Consider the following 24,446-nt stretch of genomic DNA (forward strand, 5'->3'; position numbering starts at 1 on the left):
CTCTTCCAGAGTAGGACTTCACGCGCTTGTCTCAAGCTGCCCTTGAGCTGGCTTTAGTGTGGAGTGTTGGGTCATACCCAAAATAAGGGCAGGGAAATAAGCTAAACTCTTTTCCCTGCCCTGTGGAGGGCATATTTGTACAGCAAAGAGGTTGTTCTCTGGTCCCTGCAGCCCTTTTCGACTGATGACTCCAGGGAAGGAAAAAGCCAGACTGGTGGGGATGGATATGGTGTCCTGCTCTAAGGGTTTGTACAAGCATCTCTGGAGGAGATTACCAAACTTCTGTGCAAGAAACACAAGCTTGTAAAGCAATCTGTCCTAGTGAAACTGTTGTGTGGCTTGTTGGTGGCTGCTCCTTCCCCAGTGCAGTGACTGGAGCTCTTCCAGCTTTGTTGAGAAGCTACTGCAGTGTGGCTTCAGTAAAAGAAGGAGCAAGGGAGCTGAAAATACTTAATTTATTCTTAGTCTAGAATATTTAGGGATGCCCCTGAAGGAGATGCTGCTGCTGCGGAGATTGGAGACGGTTGGAGTAGGGCACCTTCCACCATGTAGGTTCTCTGGTACACTGAGGGTCCCTATGATGAACTTCTTTCTCCTGCTGTTTGTTCTTCCAATGCTGCAGGGCCACAGTCCAGCCCAGGACTGGGTGCTGCAGGTCGCTATACAAGCACCAAAGAGAAGGGTCCACTTCCCCCATGCCTTTGGCCCCTATAAATGGCAAAAGTATCTCTAAAGTGGAAACTTCAGCGTGCAGAAATGATGCGTCTGCAGAGGAGAAACGTTACTAAAGCTGGCTTGGTGTTTGGATTCTTCATTGTAAAAACAAGCAGGCCAGCAGCTGAAGGAAGGCTTGCTGGCCAGCTTCCAGCCGCAGCGTAGCAGGGAACTGACTTGTGGCTCACCCAGCTGCAAGGCTGTAGCATGAGCCGCAGCTAATGAATCTGCTGTTAGGTTTCCAAAGAGCTGGCGTGCCTGGGTTGCGTGTTTCTCGGAGAACACCTGCATTGCTTACTTTCCTAATCCCCAGGTGGGAGAGCAGGGTTTACAGCAGAAATAGCTGGAGCCACGCTGCTTGACTTCAGATCCAAGCTTTCCCCAAAGGTCTGGGAGGTCTGGTTTCTGGATCCCAGCTGAAAGTCCTTCATCCTTAGCTCATAAGTGGGTAGGTGTGGATAGGCTGAACAGAAAGTAGCTGCTTGCAGCATGGTTTCTTTCCTGTGTGTGCAAGTGGAAGTGTGTAAGACCTGCAGCCCTATTGTGGGCTCTTTGGAGAGAGCTCTCCCCTCTGGGGAAGGAAGGCAGCTTTTGCAACGATTAGCTGGAAATCCGGGCCGGCCTTGGGGAATGAGTGCTTTCCCAACACACCGTGAGTGCTCCCACCTCTGCCCTGGCCCAGCCAAGCATGACCAGATGCCAGCAAGAAACACAGCCCGAGTTCGTGTGATGCTGAACCTTTAACGATGAGCCAGAGGAGACAGGTATGCAAGAGCCTATTTTGGGTTGCATTTTTAGTGGATTTTTGCCTGACTAGGAGTTTACTTCATACCCTCTTTGCTTGAGGGCTCTCTTTGGAGGCCATAAGCCAACATGACTCATGCCCGTCTCGTGCTTTTATCTGTCCCCCTTTGCTCTTCTCTCTCGCCCCAGACTCTTTCACAGCACTCCCTGTTCTTTTTGGACCTGCCCCATCCTGCCTCCCTCAGCTCTCAGCCGAAGGCGACTGGGGAGATTGCACGTTTCCAGACTGTGGAGCAAGAAGAGCTGTGCCTCATTGTTAGTCCGAGGCCCTTCTCTGTTCTCCAGAAGCTTATCTGCTGGGCAGCTCCCGCAGAGTCCACGCCGGTCCCGGGGTGGATCTACCATGGAAGACAGGGCTGGGAGCGTTGGCAGCAGTGACTTGCAGCTTACCTGGTTTGTTTTGCCATTACTTTTAAACAAACCGCAAAGGGAGGGGAGAGATTTTTATAAAATAAAATACCCTAGATACGTATCTCTTGTGCAATGCGTATTATAGTCTCACCTGCTTCCCTCTGGGGACTTTGGATGAATGGCTTAAAAGGTTTACTGAAGGCTCTGTAATTACCTATCCTTTGCTTCAGTGCGGATATTTCTCCACAGCAGAAGCATTCGTTGTGGAAGTATAGGTGAGATCCGTGGCATCAGGAGGGATGAGGGCCCTTCTGTCCTCCCATGGATGAAAATACACAGGAGTTGCCAAGAGGTGACATAAACTGCCCTTGTGTCACTGGGGCTGCTGGGTTGTTATAACCCTGGCTCCATGTCAAATGGTGCTGTTAAGTGAATGGGGCCGCGTGCCTGCCATGGTTTCCCTGTTGGAAGAGTGGGAATGGGAGGAACTGGTTGCCTTGTGCTCAAAGTGAAAAGGCTGTCAGGTTGCTAAGCAGTGCTTTTTAAGAAATGAAATGCAAGCAGACAGGAGTTGTAGCAGGGCAGGACGTGGGAGAGCACAAAGAGAAATTCAGGCAATGTTTCTAAATTTGCAGCTGTGGCTCTGGATATAGCAGTACGCAGTGCAGAGCCCTCCATCTTCAGCAGTGTAAGTGACAGCACTGACATCCCCAAGCTGCAGCCCACGTGGAGCTCGTGCTGCCTGCTTGTCCTTTGAGATGAGATAAGGGCCAGCGCAAATACACAGTTTGGTTTAAGGCCTCTTTGGAAATATATCTCTTAAGATGGATCATAGCGTTAGGTTTTTCTTTTTTTTTTCCCCAGTAAAATCAGAACTGGATTTTTATTAATGATTCTCCCTTCCGGAGTCCAGTTTTATTTGGGGCAAATGCAATTCTTGGCGTCGTTTCTGTTTCTCCTGGTGGTTAAGCAGCAGAAGCTGGCTTGGGGCAGGGAGCAAACTGGAGCCTTGATTTTCCTTGAAAGGACAGGAAAAGGCCTTTGTGGGCATGGGACCGCACAGGCTGGAAAATGGGCAAACATTTGCAGGAGCAAAGAGGGTCAGTTGAGTTTTCCTCCGCTGCCTGGCCAGCTAGCCACCAGCTGGGCCAGATCCTGGTTGTGAGTAACAAAAGGTTGGAGCTCGTAATGGGAAACAGGTGGAGAAGTTTTGCAGCCCTATCAGCAAGGCGTTAACCCTTGGGTGGCTCAGCAGCACTTCTTGGGCTTGAAGCTGGAAGCAAAAGGGCCGGGAGCCCCTTGTTGGTTTGCATGTGTCACGGGAGGTGGTTCAAGCTCTTCTGGAGCCATGGCTAGGCACAAAATGCGACGTTTCCTTAGCAAAAGAGTGGGGTATATCATGACCTTGTGCTGCAGCTGATGCAATAGCTTACACCTGATGCCCTGCTCACCTTTCCTCGCTGTCAGCTGGTGAGCAGGCTCTGGGGGAGCTCCCCTGAGCTACTGCCCTGGGAACAGAGGGGTTAAGGGCACAGTGAAGCCTAATGAACAGAAGAGCTAAATTAAAACAGCTGGCTGGCTTGACTTGGCCTGGCCATGCTGGATGACTTAGTGCTTCATAATCAGCTTTCCAAGTAGGCACAAGTCCACTCGCAGGGTGGCTGGAGCAGGGAAGAACATCTCTGTGTAGGAATAAGGCTAATAAGTTTTGGCTTTTGTTCATCACTTGCCCCACAGGGCTCAGTGATCCTAACCCCCGGCTGGATGCTTGTTTTTAGCATGGACTCCGGACAGGTTGTTTGCAGGGATGCACCTTTCCTAGGAGCTGCTCTCCACTACCTGTGCAGGTAAAACAATTTGCTTTCCGATGTTTTGTCTGAACTGCCTTGCTGGGGGAAGGTTCCCAGCTGATGTGATAAATTCCTTGGCTGGAGCCCTGTGGGAGAGGATGGAGGTGATGGTATCTGGTCAGCTGTGCCATTTCTTGTTGTTTGATCCAGAAAGGGCTTATCCTCCTTCCCTGAAAAATCCACCCAGATAAAGCCTTTTTTGGCTTAGAAAGTATGCGGTGGGAGGGGGGGAAATCAGATATGCGATTCGACATCCACGGATCTGTGTTCGCTTTTGGAAACGTTGGTTTTTCTCTGTGAATTACACCAATTTCTCCCCAGCTGCCGTTTCACAGCTCCTTGCTAAGTGCTGAGCGCGCTGCAGTCTGCTTCTCACCTCTTCTTTTCAGACCTTGGCTTGTTTGCACAAACAACAGGCTCTGAAATGAAATTCTAGATGTCATTGAAATGGTCACGTCGGGTCCTGACTTTGCCCTGTTTTTACCAGCTGTGACGGTGCTGTTGGGTTGGGCCAGGAGGAGAACCAGTGAGGTTTTTAAGAGTTGTATTTGGGAATTTTATTCAGGATGTGGGAACTTCACAAGGGGAATTGTGCTTTTAGTAGGAGAAGGGCTGTGTAGATAACACGGTGGAAACTAGTTTGGCAATGTTGTGTAATAACCAGAGATCCTCTGGTGCACAGCTTTAGGGCTTAACTTTCATAAGCACCTGAAACCTCCTCCAAGCCCATCTGAGTCAGTGGAGACATAGCCCTTCTGGAAAAAAACCCCCAGCCTTTCTCCTCCTGTATCTAGTTCCTCACTCTGTAGTCAAGTTCTCATGTAACTAGGTAATTCTGCTTTTTCCTGAAATGAAATATTGAGTGTATCTTTGCATATTAACAGCTGTTGTATGATCTGGGCATTGCATGTCCTATTCAGCAAAGTATTTAACTCTGGAGCATTTACTACAGCAGTGAACTCCCCTGCATGGCTGTCTGCTGACAAGCCTCAGACTTGCCCCAGTCAAATATCTCCTGGGGGAGTGGAGTTGGAGACTCGTGGACTGGATTAGCCACCCTGTGCCTGCTGTAGGATGCTGAACTTCCTCTCTCCCTCTTATCCGCCCTGAGCATGCAGATTGCCCGGTCCTCACGGCAGGGTCTCTTGCATTTGTAGACTCGGAAATAACAAAGGTTTGAAACCAGCGCAGATCTGTGGCTTTTTGAGAGCATCAGCAAACACCAAAGCAGAGGCAGAGCTGCTCTCTGCGAAGGAAACCCAGAGAACTGAAAAGCCGGAGTGCAAAAAGGCTTTATCAGGTCTGAGAAATACAACATCATTGGCAGCTTGGGTGTGAAAGGGATCACGAGGATGGGAACCGAGTTACTTCTCCATCTTCTTCAAGGTGCTCCTTTCAGCTTCAACAAAGGCAGCTGGTATTTGGGGGCCCCTCTGTGCCTTGTAATACTCTGTGGGCATCCTGCAGCGCCTTTAGGACCTCTGTGAAGTGATGCCTTCCCACACGAGCAAGTGCCGCCGCATCCTGGGACGTTGGGGGTGGCATCTCTATGAGGAGCGTTGCCTTCATCTGGGTCGCAAAGCCGGGGGCTTTGCCGTGGGTTGCGAGCGGGGTGGGAAGCTGCTCTGAACCAAGTGACAGCAGATTTCCTGCTGTAAACTTGTCAGGTTGATGACTAGCACCATCTAGGCCTCGTAGGCAAACTAGCACTCGTGCCCACTTTTGGGTAGAGCTTCTGTAGGGTAAGAGGGCGGTTGGCAGCCCCAGAGCTGGCCGGTGCCGCTGCGTGACCGGTGCTGTTCCTGCCTCTTGTGTCCGGCAACCCGACTTTTGCATGGGGCACGTCTGAAAGCGAGCGGGGGTCTTGCCTTCCCCCCCCCGCTTTCACCTCCGAGGATGTCTTAGGAGCTGGGGTATAAGGCGCTAGTATTGGTAACTGAAGCCTTAGTGATCCGAGAAGGCGTTGAACATGAAGCTTCCCGAGAGCATCTCTTCTGAGAGAGCAGTGAGTGGATTTTCGTTGTGAAACTTTAAAAATGAACAAACAACCCTTCCTTGATCTAATGGCTTTTCCCCTGTGAGTGTATCCTCTCGTAGCTGTTCTGCTTATTTCACGGCTTTTAGATTCCCAGTACTCTTGCAAAGCTTGGTCTCAGAGTTGGGAGCTGTATTAAAATAGCACCTCCATATTCTGGAGCAAGGCCTCATTAGGGTCTGCTTAGCTGTTGCATAATTTTCTGGCTTTCCTGGTGCCTGTGCTTCCCCGCTCCCTCCCGTCGCTCTTGCAAGCCAACAACCATGTGATGGCAAAGTCAGAATCTTGCAGTAAGATTTCTCTTTTTCAATAAGTCAGTGTTTTCAGAAATCTCTGCACTTTTCTGACTGGGTTGTCCTCTGTTTTCCTAGAACTGGCAGTTACGTATCAGTTCATGACTTTGTCCTTGCCTCAAAACTTGCAAAATCTATTTCTAGGTGCTGCCGTCTGATTAACCTTCACCAGAAATCCTAACCGAAATGTATTCATTTGACTTCCTTTTTCTGCTGCCTCTTTCTCTTTAAAGTGCCTTTGCATGTGAGCTGCTTTTTAAAAGGTCTTTGCGTATGAGCTTTTTCCAAACCCTGCCTTGTTGCCTGCTTGGTTTTATTCCCTCCCTTTTTCTGTCCTATATTTTTTCCCTTGTGATGTTGTCTAAGATAGGAACAAGCCCACGTTGGATTGCAAACCCACGGCAGGGGAAGCAGAACAAAGTGAGAGTTGCACAAAGTAGGAAATTTATTCTCCCTCTAAAAAAAGATGCTTTGATTGTTTGTCAGTGGAGTTACCCCAGCTGATACAGCTGTAGCTGAAGCCCTTTAGGCCCTTTGGATGCTAGGGTGGAGGGAGTTCATTTTTGTGTGCTGTCCCTCTTCCAGAACAGCCTGCACTGTCTTTCTGGGTTCAGCTCATGCATCATTTCCTAACTGAATGGTAGGGAAATATGAAATTTTTGGGTGTGCTGGTAGATCTTGCTGATGGCAAGTGGAGACAAAGCCAGGGAAGAACCTGGAGTCGTGGTCGTGTGCTCAGAGATGGAGCTCTGCTGTTTGCCCTGCAAAACATGTTTGGACCCCACTTGAGTCTGGCACGCGTGCTGAAATGCTGGATTTGTGTGATCGCATGTCTTGTGAAATGTTCCTTTTCGGAGCGGTATCATTCTCCCGCTTTGCAAGTGAGTTATCCTCGGTGCCAAATGAGGAAAAGATATTCAAAGAAACGGCATGGCATGCGCCAGTCCCGTACGTTGTTCATCACTGCAAAGGCTACAGGAGCTCCCGGAGAAACCAGCTGGTTTCAGGAGCGCTCCCTGAGCGAGTTGTGCAAACTCAGGTGCCGGCCCTTTCCCAGACAAATGGGTTTAGCTCTGTTTGAGGTGCACACATGCAGATGTTGGCAAACCTCCCATGTGTGACTCTACAGGAAGAGCCTGAGCGAGCACAGGGCTTTTCTTTATTTTCCTCTTTGTTTTTTGATTCGGTGTGGGAGAAGGGAGTCCAAGTTCTAAACAGAGCAAGAGGTTAGGATAGAGCACAGCAGAAGAAGGTGAGAAGGTTGGGCACAGGGAGACGCTTGACCAAAGGCTTGTGGTGTTTGTTAGCAAGTCTGGCTCACCCATGGAGTGTCTGTTGTATTTGAGTCATCTGCAGCGCAGAAGATCAGGTAGAGGTGAGGAGGCGATGGCTCGGTGCCATGGGAAAAGGGCCTCCTGAGCTCCAGACCTTTGTTCCTGGGTCAGTGCTTCCTGGCTTGGGTATTCCCAAGGGAAAAGCAGTACTGATAACGTGAAGTGCTCTGTGGAAATAAAGATCGATGCTTTCCACAGAAAAAAAAGAAGAAAACAGCACATGCTTTCATTTCAAAGGCACTTTAATTATTCTGAAAGCTAAAGAAACTGACTCTGGAGTTTTGTGGGGGATTTTCTTGTCCTTTTTCCTTACCTTTTTCTCTTTTTCCCCTCCCTGCCCAGACTCTGTCATGCTTCTTTTTTTTTCTTTTTGATAGTGGAGGTGGGAAAACCAAACCATTCTCTTAACTACCACATTTTAAAATAAAATTAACTTCTGTAAATAAATAAATAGTGGTCAGTGTGGTTGAAAACTTCCTCTCTCCCTATGACAGAAAGCATGCTTTGGGGAAAAAAACTGTACTTCTTCCCTGTAGTCAAGACATCTCGATTGCCTAAACTTCCTTACTTTCTCTGCTTTCATCTCCCTTCTGATCCTCTGTGACTGTGCAGTAAGTGCTGATAAAGGGTTATTTAAAGTTATTGTGAAATGCAACACTGTGTTCCCTATCTTGCTGCTGAGTTTACAAACCTCCTTTCACTTTGTTTGGTCGTCCTTTGGCTCCATGAAATGGGACTGGCTGAAGGAGATGACCTGGTAATGATACAGCATTTGCCTTCATAGAAACAGCATTAATTGCAGCTGGAGCTGCTCAGGCTTAACCAGGCTCTGAGCTAGGACTTGTGTGTTTGGGGATGATGGTACATCCCAGACAAAAATGTACGTAGCTGTGCGGTGCTGTGGCTTCTACCCACGTATCGAGCAGGACTTAAGTTTGTGAGAAGGCAACTGGGTGAAACGTGCAGAGAAGACTTTGTACTAACGCAGCTAACCTTTTACCGGCATGTGTCTAGGAAACTGAAAGCTGCGTGTTTTGGCATGTGCAGTGTTTGACAGTGAAGTGCTGCTTAAATGTTTTTCTTCTCTGCCAATGGGTGGGAATCTGATGGCGAGGCAGCGAGGGCTGTTTGCTCATCGGAGGCAAGTGGGAGAGCGCTGCCTTCTCCGTGCTTCACCTTCCGCTCCCGATGCCTGATCCAATGGAAAATAACTCTGCTCTCGAACCGGTGTGAAGAATGCTTTTTTAGTGGATACCTCAGGACCGAGACTGCTCATCTGTAGGCCGAGGCGGTGCTCCTTAGCAATAAACTGTACCCAGCCGTGGAAGAGCAGTTTCCCGGGGACTTGAGTGTGGGCATGGGTTGCTTTAACGAGTTTCAGCGCGATTAAGGCTTCTGCTGTGTGTGCAGTCTCCATCTGCCCTCCTGCCAGCAAGCCCGGGATCGCCTCTCCCTTCTGGGGAGCTCGAAGGCATCGTGCCTTCGCCACCGGCGTGCTGGGATCGGGTGAGCCATGGACAAGATCCAGGAACGGAGAACATCCACGAAGCCTTGGCTGAACCCCGCGGCCTTCTGCGGGGAATACATCCAGGTGGGTTTCTTCAAACCAAGAGGCCCGGTGCCGCCGCGTTTCCCGGGGTCGAAAGCACGAGAGCGCAGTAACGCCTTTCTCCGGGGGGAGAAGTATTTTTATGCGCGAGTTTGTCGGTGTGGGGACGAGCGGGGAGCTCCGCTGAGGAGAGCACTGGGGTGCGAGGGGGGAAGCGCTGGGGTCTCCCCTGTTCTGCTGAGCCCCGGCACCCTCCTCCCTCGCCTTCACCTTCCTTTGCCTGGTAACCTCCCTTGTTTTGCCAGATTTCTCTAATTTTTAAACACTTTTGTTTTTTAAACGTTTTAATGTTCTGCAGCTCCAGCCCGTGCCCCGCCGGGGCTGGGGGACCCCCGCCGGTTCTCAGCCCCGCTCTCCTCACGGTCCCCCCCGCCTTCCCCGGCCCGCAGGCTGCCGGGGGCGTCTGTGTGCGGTGTGTCCCGCCCTTATTCGTAAGACTCGACTCGAACGCCTACCCGGGCCGCGGCCCCCGCCTCGGGCTCCCGGCAGGCCGGGCCCGCCTGCGCCGAGCCGAGGGAGCGGGCCGGGCCGGGCCGCGGGCACATGGCTGCGAGGGGCCCGGGCGGGCGCTAGGACCCGCGGACTACGCTCCCCAGAGAACCTTGCGAGGGGTGGGCGGGCAGAACAGTCCCATTGGTCGATGGTTCCTGAGGTCCGCTCGGGGATTGGCCGGTTACTAACGAGCGCTCCGCGCCCCCGCGGGACCGTGGGCGGAAGTGTGGGGTACGGCGGCCGCGGAGGCTCCGCGGCGGAGGGACTGGCGCGCTTCGCGTCCCGCCATGTAACGCGCCGCCGCCGCCTTCCTCCTCCTCCTCCTCCTCCGCACCGCTGCCCTTCGCTGCTCGCCCGGCTCCTCCCGCCCGGGATGGGAGCCCGGCGCCCGGCCCGCCGGGGGGGTGCCCGGCCATGAAGGGCGGCGGGGGAAGCCGCTTCCACCACCTGCCCGCCGCGAGGGGACCGCGACGCCCGGGGACCGGCGGGGCTCCTCCTCGGTGAGTCGGGGGGGGGCTCGGTGGCCGGGCAAAACGGGTTGGCTTCCGGGCTGGGGGAACGAACGGGCTCCGTTCTGCGCGGGGGAGGGACCGGAGGGGACCCGGTGGGGGCTGAGGAGGCCCGGTGGGGGCCGGGGGCGGCGGGGGCCGGGGCCGGCGGTCTCTGAGGGGAGCGGAGAGGAGGGGGGCTGGGGGCATCGCCGGGATGTGGCAGCCTCGGTGGGGGGGGGGACGGGACGGTGGGAGTCGTCGTCCCCCCGCCCCGGTGGTGGTGCGTGGCGGGGGGCGGGTGTCGGTGGGTCGGTCGGTGGGTCTGCGGGGCTTCGCCTCTGTCGGGAAACCGGGAAACGAAAGCGACGGCGAGGGCTTGGAAGGGCGGGCAGCCCGCCCCGGGGCTTTGATCCCCGCTGTGCCCGGTTCCCCCCTCCGGCTCCGCACCGGAGACGCTTGTCACGCAGGGACGGGGGAGGGCGAAGCCGTCCCGGCGTGTGTGTGTGTCGTCGTGGTTTGATTTTTATTTTTTGGGGGGGGGTTGAGCAGGCGAGCTGTCCTCGGGAGGAGCGTCCGAGCGCAGGTTGTCGCCGCTCGGTGCTGGCTGCCTTGCTTCTCTCTCTGCTGGCGGAGGTTGGAGCTGGAGACTGGGATCAAGGGATTGGTTTTGGGGTTTTTTTTCTTTCCTTCCTGGCTCTGCTACTATTTTTTTTCTTTTTTTTTTAATACTTGTGTACTCATCTCTCTGTGAAATGGGTGGATGCCTACCCACATCAATACACGAGTCCATGGAGAAAGTATGCAAATACATGCTGTTACACTTTTATTATTTTGTATGCATATATACATACACACACACATATATACGTGTACCTGTGTATTACTTCCACAACACTTACCTTATTTTCGCAGACAAACATGTAATAATCCCCATTGTGCTGCTGCCTGGGGGGGTGGAATCCAGAGTTCTGGCTTCAGTGGTGTCATTTTTAAGTAGCAGCTCCTGAGAAATACAGGAATCGCTTTGTAGGCGAGTGCTCTGTTCAGTGGGTGCAGAATCTTGTCATTAGCATTTCTTTATCTTCATCGTATTCAGAACAAACACGATCCCTGCACCAGGCGCAGCCTGCCTGACAAAGCTGCGTGTTCGTGATTTTTTTTTGTCGGCCTGTTTATTTTTAGGGTCTTAGCGCCTGTTTGTAGAGAATAGTTGTTCCATCGTCATAGCAACTAGGCTGAGTGTATTATAAACATTATTAAAGGAAACCTTTTCCATCTTAAATGAGACTTTCTTTTCACAATGAAGTTAGGATCAACATAAAACGTTTAAGCTTTTTTTGGGGGTTTACTCCATAACGTGATGTGGAGACCTGACCCCCTGTTCTTAAAAGAGGATGCTTTTACTTTCAGCAGATGTATTGTGCCTGTTGAAGCTAATTTAATCTGCTGTTGGTAAACATTCCCCTCAGCCCATTGTGGTGGCAGATAAGGAGGAAGCAAGTGTAATCTACTTAGAGAGTAGCTTCTGCGGAAATAAGTATTTCTATGGCTTACTCGGAAACAATCACATCAGTGTCAGAAACCAACCAAGGAACCGATCAAAGGCATTTCATTTTTTTGAAGCTTACTGTTCTCTCTATTTGTCCTAAACTTTCCTGTGTTCTCTTCGGTCTCATGTCCTATAAAAGGAGGGGTAGAAAAGGGAGACTTTTCATCGAAGTACAGAAAAGCAGGGAGATGAGGTCTGCTGTCCATAAAACTAGCTATGCTGAGCTGTCAGTCCTTAGCCAGGGTGGAGGATCGGAATGATTGTAGCAGTGTACGTGGACTGTGCTTTGCAGTCCCCTTATTGGCCGTGTTCAAACAAGTTAAACATTTTTAAGTGTCGGGGTGTGCTAGTCAAAACCACATTAGATAACAAAGCGGGCACCATTGTCTCTGTATCAAGATTCAAAAAAAACCAAAAAGCTGTTTGACTCATCTACTTCTACCAACTTGAGTCTTCAGCCATAAGTACAATGGGAATGCTGATGCCGCTGTTCTCCGTCGTGGCTTGTTTTCTATTGCTTGTTTGCTAATACAGAAAGGTGGAGAAGACTAGAAAATACTTACTAAGAAAAAGAAACACTTCTCAGGAGTCGAAAAGCTGAAACAATTTGCTCTTAAAACCCAAAATATTTGCTAACACCTTAATTTCAGGTGAAGTAACTTAATTTTTGAGCCAAGAACCCAAAACTTATTGCGATGTTTGTTTTGAGTAAATAAAACTGTCAAACTTGGAGTGGGATAAGGCAATGAAAACTCTGGAGCAGCTCTTATCATGAGGACATCCTCCAGCATTTCCTTCCAAGGAGCTTCCTGCCTTGATAACCACGGCTTCTCCTTCAGAACAAGCTGATTTTCCTGACTGGTTTGGAAACAGCGGTGCAGTGAATGCCAGAGCCAAGGGGAAGACAAGAATTTATTGGAGTCTAGGGTGTTTTTTTTCTTATTCTTGCCTGATTTCCATATTTATTAAAGAAGGTATAATTTGATTACTGCTTGGAAAGCTGCCAGGGTTTGGAGTTTTTTAATGGTGGTGTTGCAGATGTAGAAGTCTGCATCTCTACTTTAATTCCTTGTAAATAGTAACTTTATTTTACGCGCCTAATAGGCTTTTAACTGGTAATTCACCTGTATTTGGGAAGTAAACTAACAAAACAAGTGATAGTGACAGGAGTTAAAGTACTTTTACAATGCTCTGTGTGTTCTGGAAAAGGGCTAAATACCCTTACACACTTCCCACCCCATCAGAGTATGTCAATAGCTAGATACTAGCACCTTGAAGAGACTGGTTTTTGGACAGTAGGTTTTTCACACGTGTTGGGCAGCAGGCTCTTTCTAAAATGAATCAAAATTGATAAAATCCTAAGAGTACTAGTTCAGGTAAATTGCAATATTGAAAATATTTTATGAAAGGTTTATTAGTAATGGGATATTTTAAATGCTGTGCTAATGAAATTGTTGCTTTGTTGTGTGTTTATAACCACTTAGTTAGATACTTCATCAGCAATGTTATACCTCTTTGTCCCTTTACTGAAATAAAAGGGATAGGGCAGCCATTTATTTAATAAGGCATCCATTTATTTATTTATTTAGTTGTCCGGACAAAGACACTGAAAAACCTGATCTAACTTTGAAATTAACCCTGTTTTGAGCGAGGAGTTGGGCCTGTGACCTCCAAAAATCTCCTTCAACCAAAGTTATTCAGTTGTTTGTTTTCCTGGAACAACTATCAAGGCCTTGTGTCCACAGGCATATTGCACAATGCAGCAGGAGTTATTGTCTACAAATTCCTTCTGTTCACACACCATGGCCATCTTAAACTATTAAGAAACCACGGGAATAGTTTTGCACAGTAAAGTCTAAACAGTTTGGCTTTGCTGCGCATGTGCGGAGTGCTTGTGTGTTGTATGCACAGCAAGTCTGGCTTTCCTGGAATTGTGTAAAGACTTAATTTGCTCGCCTGCTGAATGTCTGACTTGCACCATTAAGTGTGAGATCCCCAAGACCATCTCTGAGTTACCGTTGCTGCCTTTTTTGGTTTTGTTTTTGTTTTTAACAAAGTGTCTGTGATCTGAGAAGAGGTTTCTGTGTCACCCTATGTGTTTACCTCTGCTCTGTGCTGCTTCCAAAGTCATCTTTTGAGATGTCACTTCTGTATAAATACCTGGACAGCTCTAACCATGCCATTTAAATACGTGGTAGTGATGATTTTGTCCTCACTGTGTAACGTCTGTGTGACATCCTTTGTTTCCTTTGCACCGTCCTTTGTTTCTCTGTGGGTTCTGACAAGGCTGTAGACCTGACAGCTTTATTCGGTCCATCTGCAGAAGTCATTAGGCTGCAGCAGATGCTTATAAGAGGCTGTTAGAACAAATTGAGGTGAAAGATTACTTGAGCTGTTCTTGGTGGTGAGTCAAAGCGCAGGAAATCTGCCAGAAGACCTTGGAGGATGGGGGTTAGGGCAGGACCCCCCCACCCCCCAGGTCCTGCCTCTGCTACCTTCTCAGGGCCTGGCTGGCTGCTGCTTTGCTGGGGCATAGCGAGGTCTCCCCTCTCCTTTTTGAGGGCGAAGGGATGAACACCCGAGTGTGTTTTTGCAACAGTAAGTATAGCTGCTGGCCACAGGAGAGATTACCGTATGCCACTTCCTAAACTGTTCCTCCTGACTGCTGTGCCACCCTGTGATTGCGCACTCTCCTTCCACAGAAGATGCAAAGCCTTGAGGCTCTGTAATCAAATGGATTGCGTGGAGCACGTTGTGGCGCAGGTGCACGAGGAGAAGTCACCGGAAAAAGATGCTTATCTCCTGTCCTGGCTTTTTTGTAAACTCAAGGCTTTGTAAAGTCAAGGCCTCAAACAAAGCTACAGCAACCTCAAACGAAGCTGCAGCAGCATGGGAAAGCTCAAGTTTGCAGCGCTTGTATTTAGAGTACTGCAGCCAAATTCTGTCAGCTACTCAGTATACTTCAAGGGTCATCCGTAGGCGTCAGAGAAGATCTCAAGACAATAATTGTGCTCTATTTTAGCATACTCATTACAAAGTATAACTGCCCTCTGCCTCTAGCAACTATTTTTTCCTCGTACTCAAATGGTGCAGAAGTGGAAAGGCCATCGTCATAAGCAGCAGTATTGCCTCTCTGCCTAATTCCCTCATTGTCTTTTCAAATGAGACCTTTTTCTTTCTCCATGGACTCTTATAAAGAAAATAACCTTCAGCAAAAAGATGGTTTGCAGTGGTGTGCTTGTAATTATTGGTGTATTCATCTTGAAGAAAAAGCAATCAAACTGCTAGGCTTTTTACGCTGATGGGGAGCTGTGCTAGGAGATTGATGCCTTTTCATGAAAGGAGATGTAGTTCTGAAAGAAGTTGAAATGCTGCTTACAAATTAGGAGAGAAGTAACATCTCACCATTGTTAGTGTAGAGTAGGAGTGGGACAGTGGGTTCCTGTCCTCATCCTGATTTCTTTAGTTTCTCTAACTAATGAGCCTGTGACATCTCTGAAGAGCGTGGGTTTTGCTGCATGTCTGGATAAAAAGGACAAGAGGATCTTCTGAATTTCTTCCAGTGTCAGTGCAGGAGGGGGATCCTTTTGAGTACATGGCCCTGAAAATGGCTATGGTATGGACAGGAGCCTCTCTAACAGCTGGTCCCCCCCATGCCAGGGCAGCTGAAGATGTTCTGTAAAATGCATGATAGCACAAGGAGCTTGAACTGCTGCTCAGTCCCTGTGGTTGCAAGGTAGAGCCTGATGAAAGGCATCAGCTGCCTTCTGCCCCAGGTGCTGAAGAAGGAAGAACCTTTTTAACATGTTAGTGGGTTCTTCTTAAACAAAGAGAGGTGCTCATCTCGCCTATACTAGTTTTAATTTTACATCTTGTGTGATGTTTTTTTTTTCTTCTCCTTTTTCCTGAAGAAGCAACAATTCTTTGATGTAGTCTTACACCGTATCAAAGCAACTTTAATAAAAAAGTTAAATGAGGTGTCTTGATTCATAATGCAACATTGTCTCCTGTATATGTATTATACTTTCCTAGTTACAGCTTGCTCCTGGACTCTGAAGGGGCAAGATCCACCTGTGATCCTGTTGCTTTGACCAGTTTAGAGGGTTATTTTCTGGTCTTCTCTTTGTCTGTATATAATCTTGAGAAAAACTCTATACTCCCAGTTCCATTGAGGTATCTCTCCGTTGTTTCCTGTAGATGCATGCAGTAAGTGTTTAATAAAGAGGGACATTCATCCTCTCATATGCAATGTAACCTATCCATTAACAATTCCAAAGTGCTCTCTGTTCGTATTCTATAACAGGCAAGGAAAAAGTAAAACTTCTCTACCCTGTTGTTAGTGTGTCTAACGTAAGACTTTTTAAAGCAGAGGGTGCTGAGGATATGCAATGTATCCTCCACACGATGGACGGAATCATGACAACCCTAAAGCCTGTAAATGCCGGAAACATGAGTAGTAACTTGATCAATCTAACACTCCAGCACAGACTGTAACTCTGCCCCTGGGAGAAGGATCCTTCCAGCTGAAAAGCTACAGTATTTGGGATTTAGGCAGCATGAATTTTTTTTTTTTTTTTTTTTTGGTAAATGTTCCTCAGAACAACATAGCTCATCACTGGGAAAGGTGTTTTTTTTTTAAAAAAAAATCTTGTGTCTTCCATCATTTCCATCACTCCATGAGTACTCTGTATTGCTGAACTTCGTGCTGTCAGAGTGCTGGTCTGTCAGCATTGTGCGTCTCCAATTCGATTCAAAACCAGCTGTGACCTAGGCAATAATGCTTGACTGCGGTAGAGGTTGGTGAGCTTTGAGATAATGGCAAGGTACTTCTTACTAAAGGGAAGCAGCCCAATGAAATGATAGCATTTAAATTTTGCCGTGAAATCTGCATGGGTTTTTAGGAGGAGGAGAAAAAAGCCTTTGCCGCTCTGAAATTCTGCTGCTAATCTAATTTCTACGTGATTGCCTCCCGTTGCATCAGTCAGCGCTATTTGGTGCAGTGCTGCTTATGGGTTTTGAAAGTGCTGTAGATAAATGTAGCGTGGGAATAATCACTCAACTTCATTTTTCCTGCTCTTTCTCTGTTAACAGATATCACTAGTATTGACAGCTCTGCAGAATGGTAGAATCAAGTCCTTATGCTACACAACACCCCATGCATGTGCATCACCCTGACAGGATAATGAGGCTCTGCTTGTGATGCTCCGCAGCGTGCACGTCCTCTGCGTTGCCAGTAGGCAGATAAGAAATGCTGTCGGCAAACGTGAATATGGGTTGGAGGAGAAGTCCTGGAAGAGTTTTAATGTGGTTGCCTGGCCCCGAGTTTTCATACGGTTCAGCTGGCGTGCCATGGTGCAGTGTGGGAAGAGTCTCAAAGCACAGTGTTCAGCAGCTGATATTTTCTTAGAGTACCGAGCAATTAATTTGGGCAAGCATGGAGTTGTATGCATATGCTAATTAGCAAGGAAAGCACCTTAGGCCAGCATAACAAGGTGGTGTGGGTGTCCTTCATTTTGAGATTGTTCCTTGTAATTGCAGCAATTTAACTGACTTGATCAATGTAACATCCCTGTGTAGTCGTGTAAGCGTGCCATTAGGCAGGTATTCTTAAAAATAGGTTAAATGCAATGGGCTGTGCCCAAAAAAGTACCTGCCCTAGGGCACCTTATTTAAATAAGAATGTGTAGTCCTGTGTAAACTGTCAGCAGTAATCCTTTTACAGGGCTGACTAAATTCTGCAGCTCTGACATGTAGACTGTTCTCTTCCTTATATAGGGCTGGATAAGTGCTGGGCAGTAATGAGATTGGAATAAAAGGCTTTGGTAACAAAGATGAACTGGCAGTCCCGACTGAATCTTAAACTTATCCCTGCGTATACATGGACTTCAAACAATATGGGTGTGGGTCCTGCTTGCTGAAGTTGGACTTGATGACTCTGTTTTGGAGCTTCTGCTTATGAATAGCATTTGGTCGCTTGGGCTGCAGATTCACCCAGATGGAAACCCCTGTACTCTTTAGGTTTGCCTTTATTGAGGTTTGACTGTGTGTGCGTGTGTGTGTGTGGGAAATCTAGCAGTTAAGCATATCGAAACATTTTTAGTGTAATTCATCGTGATGGTTCTTATTCCAGAGTTGCTGGGTTTGTTTTTATTTCACTGGAAGAAGTTTAAGCTGCATTAATAGAAGCTGTTCTGTTGTGGAATAAGATAATCCATATGGGATACTGAATGAATATAATTTTATCTGGTTTAATTCACAGTGTATCTTATGCTTCCCTTGTGCAGACAGGATTATTAGTGTTCTGCTTAAAAATATCCGTGGAAGCACTGTTTTGTGTAGTCGGATATGGTCAAGGAAAACCGTCATCTCTACTGCCTTGTCTGTCCTTGATGAATTTACACACTGACAGCTTCAGCGCAAGAAAACAATGCTGGAAGTGCATGAATCAACTGACAGATACTAGTCCTAGAAAGTCTCAGCCTAAATGACTGATGTAGGTAAGACATGGCAGGAATCAAGAGGAAAGCAAAGGCAGCATTTGGAATCATTTTATTTACTTTCATGTTTACTCTCTTAGAAAAGACAGGGATGATGTCTGGTAAATAAAGGAGACTTGAAAGAGAGGAGATTGGGCGTTGATTGAGAGGGCTGCTTAGAAAGAGGCAGTAGAAATGTGAACTGAAGGAAGATTGAGTTGTTCTGCACTGGCATCTTCACGTAGCTTAAGCATTTACTTGATCTGCTCTGTTTTCTTAAAGATACCGAGGTTGGAGGTGGGTGCAGGTAAGGAAGGGAGGAGGCAAGTGGGTGGTTTGATTTTTACCTGGGTGCACCTGAGCTGTTTCTCATAAAGCAGCACAAGTCAGAGTGGGTGAACATGGAACAACTTAGAAAAATTTTTTTTGGAGAGTGACTCATTGCAACTTACCCAAAGTGACCTGATTTAGTTAAATGAGTCTAAATATAACCCATGTGAAAAGTACTGACATGTGGGAGGAGACGGCAGCAGTTGGCTCTCAGCCTCTCTGTTCTGCAGGGAACATATTTCACGACTGGTGACTAATAATTTTTACTCTTGCTAGCTTTGGAAATAACACCTCTGCTCCATTACCCCCTTCTAGGGAGATGAAGAAAATGCGCTGTTCCTAATCTGTTGCCTCTTACCTGCCTTTCTGAATTTCAGCTTACTGCTATGGACAGTGCTATCACCCTGTGGCAGTTCCTCCTCCAACTCCTCCAAGAGCCTCAGAACAAGAATATCATCTGTTGGACCTCCAACGACGGGGAGTTCAAACTGCTGCAGGCAGAGGAGGTGGCCAGACTCTGGGGAATCCGCAAGAACAAGCCCAGTATGAACTATGATAAACTCAGCCGTGCTCTCAGATACTATTATGTGAAGGTAACAAAGTCCGTAAATCCACCCCAAATCCTTATCCATCTTACCAGCTCCTGCCTAATGAGCTTTGTTTCCTTTTTCATTCTCTTCAAGGGGATAGGTGTCACTTCCATCTCCCAGACTTAAGCAAGGTGTACTAGTTGATGTTTAGAGGGTTTATTTTCTTTTGTTTATCATTGTGCTGCATTTCCTCGCCAGTGGTTACTTTATAAGGTTCTAGCTAGCTTTGTGCAAAATGTTACCTTCTTTGATTTATGTCCTCGCTAATACGAATTTGTCTGTGAACACTAATCACCTTTCCAAAAATATGTGCCCTTGTAAGGGTTAAAATCCTCAACACTCTTTAACACTCAACACTGTTTAAGCAACAGAATGATTATAATGATTGAGATGGTGAATATTGCACCACCTTGAGATCTTTTCTGCAATGTCTCTATGAAGGGGCTATCAAAATAAGGATTTTCAGTGAAGCAGCCCAAAGTATTTTTCTTTTTCTCCATGTATGCAGAATTGCACCTCTGATGTGGTCAGTGTGTTTAGTCCAGCAGAGTAAGATGCTACTCTTGTTTAGCTAATGCCTTCTAATAACTTGTGAGAGCCTTTCATTAGTGCACAGGTAGTGTCCAAAAAGCTGAACTAGAACCACAGTGTGGGAGTCTTACCTTCATTTTAATCAGCCGTATATCCCACAACTGCTTATTGTGTGGGTGTACAAGATAAAAAATAAAACACAGTTTCTGAGGAACCTGTCAGTTTGTAGCAGGTGGTATGTTGCTTGGAGTTTATTATTGGGTAGCACAAATCTGACTTCATATTGAGAGGTCTCAGTAATAATAATCATACGATAAATAAGAATCTTCTTGGGTCCAAACTGTGTGTGGCATTTCACTTAGGAGCAAAACAGGTTCGACACATGCTATTTTGTGGTATTGAAGTAGCTGATTAGCCTACATTCTGCTGACTAGTTCAGCTACTTATTTTCTTTTATTATCATCTTATTAAGAATAAAGGTGGTTTGATTTGAAGTATTAGCTCTCAATTCTGCTAAACCTGTAAGCTTTAATTCTGCAGGTTCTCCTGTTAGATTATACTTACTGTACCCAGGTCAGTAATCTTCTATGGGTGTAATGGGTATTTTTTTGTTTTTTAGTGGATCTTTTAAAATATGTTAAACAGCATTGCTTGGCAGTTTTTAAGGCTGTTGTTAGTATATTTAATGTCAGGTTAAGCTCGCCTGTTTCAGTGTTTTGTTTGCAAGCTCTGGAAATGATACTTCAGGAGCATAACTGAATTGCAAGAATGCAGTGTATTTTTAAAAAAAAGAAAAAAAAGAAACAATTGATGAAAGATTACAGACTATCTAATTCCTTAGTCTATTTTAGGCAGTGTTTGTAGGAAGAAAATTAATCTGAAGAAGGTCTAAATATATATATATCTTCTTACCCACAGAATATCATTAAAAAAGTGAACGGTAAGAAGTTTGTGTACAAGTTTGTTTCTTATCCGGAGATTTTAAATATGGATCCACTTGTTGTGGGCCGTATAGAAGGAGACCCTGAAATGACTGGTTTTGCGGAAGTTAGCAGTGCTCCAAAGGATGTGGAAAACTGTGGGAAGGAGAAGTCTCAGTCATGTGCTAAATCCTCCAGCCGCAATGACTATATCCACTCAGGCTTGTACTCCTCTTTTACTCTGAACTCCCTGAACTCTTCCAGCGTAAAACTCTTCAGGTCCATCAAGATTGAGAATCCAGCTGAGAAACTGACAGAGAAGAAACCTGCTCAGGATCCAACACCCTCTGTCATCAAGTTTGTAACCATGCCCTCCAAAAAGCCGCCTTCTGTCCCCCTGGTCTCTACCACTTCAGCCGTCTCTGCCACTTCCACGGCTTCTGCCACTTCAACCGCATCCTCTCTTCCCATGGGATCGGACGAAACTCTCCAGACCTTGGAGACGCTTGTCCTACCCAAGTTAACTGTCCCTGAAGCTCCAGCACCTTTGCCAAACTTAACCACCAGCTTCACCCCAACTCCACCCATATCCTCAGTTTCTCCCACTCTGCAAGTTCCTTCCACACCCCCATCGCCGCCCCTGAGCTCTAATCCTGACCTGGACATTGACACGGACATAGAGTCCGTGGCTTCTCAGCAGCTGGAGCAGGCTCAGAGCCTTCAGCATCAATCCCCAGAGCCCAAAGAGCAGGATTCATCTGTGCTGGAGAAGGAATTTGCCAATCACCTCTCCAGATCGAAAAAACCCAAAGGGCTGGAGTTGGCTCCTACTCTCGTCATTACAGGCAGCGATCCAAGTCCACTGGGGATTCTGAGTCCTTCTCTCCCAACTGCTTCTCTTACTCCAGCACTTTTCTCTCAGGTAACCTAATTCCCTTCCTGGTTTTCTGTTTTTTTGGTTTGTTTTTTTGTTGTTGTTGTTTTTGTGTGGTGGTTGTTTTTTTTTTTTGTAACAATAGTGGTTATGTTATATTTTAAAACAGTAAGGGAAGCCAAGTGGAAAATGAATAGTCAGTAGATTGTATTTGGAGTTCTGAAACTCAGGATGTCACTCCCATTTTTCTTATAAAACAGAAACTTTATTCATAATCGGTATTACTTCCACCCCAAAGTGTGCTCAAGTGGTATGTCAGCTGTACACGTCTGTACAGTATTAGCATGTGGAGGCAAAACGCAAGCCAGCACCAGCAGGATCCTTTGTAAATCTTGCCAGGGTGATATTGAATTATTTCAAAACCCCTAAACCCTGCCCTTATCCTTCAGGCTGATTCTGGAGATGCTTTAAAAATAGAGAACTACGGAGGTGTCTGTTTAGCAGCTTGCTTTTGCTTGATTTAGTAGCCGTTTACTTAAGACCAGAGTATTGTGACTTAACAGGAATAAGAACGGCTGCTTAATTTGGTGGTTATCTTTGTGTGGGAAAGAAAAGCTTTTATGCCGCATGGAAAATTTGGAAGAGAACTGATTCCAACTAGGGTGTTAAATTGTTCTGTACATATCTAATCTCTTTGCTTTAATAAATTGGAGTTAGAGTGAAACTGTAGGGAAGCTGATTGAAAACTGAAGTGGCTGAAGACAGGGGAAAAAATCAAGTGGAGTTGCTCTTTTGGCACCCTTCGAAGTGTTTGGTGGGTGAACCTGGAACATCCAGAATATTCAGAAGCTGGACGTAAATGTCTTTTATCGTGGCTTACATTGTCGGTGTCACCCAGACCACGCATGTGCCCACTGTCTGCTCTTTTTAAATTGGTGGACTGAGTTTTCCAAAGTCACTCGCAGGTGCTGTGTGCTGATCTGCAGGAGGAGCCGATTTGCTGTAGGTTACAGCGGGATTTGGCAGCTGTTGGGAGAAGAGGGCCAGTTGCTCAGGAAGGGGAGGGAGAGCCGGATGACTGCTGCTGCTGTTGTGGGGTTTGGAGGGAGGAGGAGGAGGTGGGAGAAGGCGGAAGGAGGGAATGGGAGTTCCTGAAATTCGGACCCAGCCCTCCGCAGCTGTAGGAGCCGAGATTATTGCGGCTGGATTTACATGCGCTGTGTGTTACTCACAGTGCAGGTTTCACACAGCTGACTATCTTCACGTGTTTTGCAGACACCCATCTTGCTGACCCCGAGTCCCTTGCTCTCCAGTATTCACTTCTGGAGTACGCTAAGCCCAGTTGCTCCTCTCAGTCCTGCAAGGTTGCAAGGTGCTAATACACTCTTTCAGGTAAGTTCCAGCAAGTTTAGCCAATCTCTGTGCTTTTCAGTACCTTCCTCAGCAGACCTGCAGGAATCAGTTAGCCCAAATATCTGATATAGAAACAAGATAGCGATCTTTCTGTTATCTATCCCCTGTGTTAGCTTTTGAGAGCATTTAATTTTAGTGTTTACCCAGTTTTATTGAAGTCTATTGTAAATGTTGGTATTTCACAAATGTTTTAAATTAATAGCAGTCTGTGCTGTAGTTAGAGAGAGATTGGAGGGGGGGGTGTTAGGTTTGTCCTTCGTGTAAAATTTGTCTCCCTGTAACTTTACTGGTTGAGATTTTCCTAGAAATAGAATTTTGCTACTGTATTGGTTGTTTTAATTGATTGTTAACAGTCTCTTCTGTTGAAAGACAGGAAGTAAATCTCACCACTAGTAAAAAGGAAGATTGTGTGTATGATCTCTGTGGCAATATGTAGCACAGTTCTTTAAGATCTTTATATTCTGCTGTATTCTGTTGTTTAGAAATTCTCAGCTTCACAGTTTTTAATAAATATTTTTGTTTAATATATAAGAAAAAAGTCCCCTATATTTAAAAAAAAAATCCTTTAGTTGTAATTACTCGTGCTCTTCATTCACCTTCCACTTTAGAACTGGAATAACCACATCTGTTGCCTGAGTCTGCTTAGGCAAAGGGTAAAATTTAACTAGTTGTCTTTTGGGTTCATATCTGTCATCTCCATGGAGATGAAGGAAGTAGCTTATATGTACCGTGAGGATAGGGAATAAACAAGTAGCTCTGAAAATGCGCTGGACGTTTTTCTCTATAAATAGCTGATAATTAACTGATGAACAATTTAGACCACGGTTTCCCAACAACCTGTATTAAAGTCACTTACTAATTCAGGACATCGGCAGTGCTCAGTGCAGAGGTTACAGACTGGGTCCTCCTGGTGACACTGGTTATAATAGCTGGATTGCTGCAGTCTGCAATGCAGTGGCATTTAAAAAGTAAATTACTTGGGAGAAGCCAAAGAGATTCTTTGAGAGTTTGGGGTTTTTTTCTTTATTGTGTTTTGGTTTTTTTTGTGTTTTGTTTTTTTTCCTGGGGGAGCTTCTACGTGCACAGATATGAGAGGACCAGTAAATTAAACTGGCCTTTCCCTAATCATTTTTGTTTTGTCTCTTAGTTTCCATCAGTGCTGAACAGTCATGGCCCATTTACTCTGTCTGGACTGGATGGACCCTCTACCCCTGGCCCATTTTCCCCTGATCTACAGAAGACATAGCACATGAACTCAAGGAAAGGACGTATTGGCAAGCAAGGGAAAGATATGACACTTATATTTAACCATGTTTTTTAAATGAGCAATTTATAATTCCACAGAGATAATCAACAATCATAGTTTTTGCCATTCCCAAATAAAATGCCTTTTTTGCAAAATTCCCTTTTTTGAAGACCCAGGTTGGGAATGTATATGCAAACGCCTTAATAGGAGCTGAAGCTCCAGTCTCTTCTCTTCCCTCCTTGGTTTGGAAGACTTCACTATGGTTAAAGGGAGTTTCGGTTGGTGTTGCAGTAACTGAGTCTGCACTGATTGCAGTAAAACGGTATCAGAGAAGTCTTTTCTCTGTGACTCTTGGAAAAACCCTCTGTTCTTCTGCTTCGTGTGCTTGGCAAGAAGAAATCTAATCATGATCGAAGCTGGCATTCCAGGAAATGCTTGGAAAAGGGGTGTGTGCACTCAGCTTTGCCTTGGGGCCTGATAACTTCGGCAGCAACAAAACAGCCCGCGTCTTTTCTGCTGTAAAAACATCTTGTCTTTTTGCAGG

General features: G+C 46.6%; 1 protein-coding gene across 3 annotated transcripts; it reads left to right on the top strand.

Moving 5' to 3' along the window:
* The first annotated feature begins 9,707 nt into the window (after window positions 1-9,707).
* Window positions 9,708-24,057, top strand: ELK4 (ETS transcription factor ELK4). 3 transcript variants are annotated; one of them, XM_069771372.1, is made up of 7 exons: window positions 9,708-9,982; window positions 16,614-17,540; window positions 18,281-18,305; window positions 18,706-18,921; window positions 20,368-21,291; window positions 22,519-22,635; window positions 23,804-24,057. In XM_069771372.1, the coding sequence occupies exons 2-7, from the start codon at window positions 17,518-17,520 to the stop codon at window positions 23,900-23,902; spliced, it is 1,404 nt and encodes a 467-aa protein (XP_069627473.1). In that variant the 5' UTR covers window positions 9,708-9,982; window positions 16,614-17,517; the 3' UTR covers window positions 23,903-24,057. The 3 variants fall into 3 exon arrangements, with proteins under 3 accessions (XP_069627473.1, XP_069627476.1, XP_069627474.1); XM_069771375.1 differs by lacking the exon at window positions 18,281-18,305; XM_069771373.1 differs by lacking the exons at window positions 16,614-17,540; window positions 18,281-18,305.
* The last annotated feature ends 389 nt before the right edge of the window (window positions 24,058-24,446 follow it).

This window comes from Haliaeetus albicilla, chromosome 26 (assembly GCF_947461875.1).
Source record: "Haliaeetus albicilla chromosome 26, bHalAlb1.1, whole genome shotgun sequence".
Classification (NCBI taxonomy): domain Eukaryota; kingdom Metazoa; phylum Chordata; class Aves; order Accipitriformes; family Accipitridae; genus Haliaeetus; species Haliaeetus albicilla.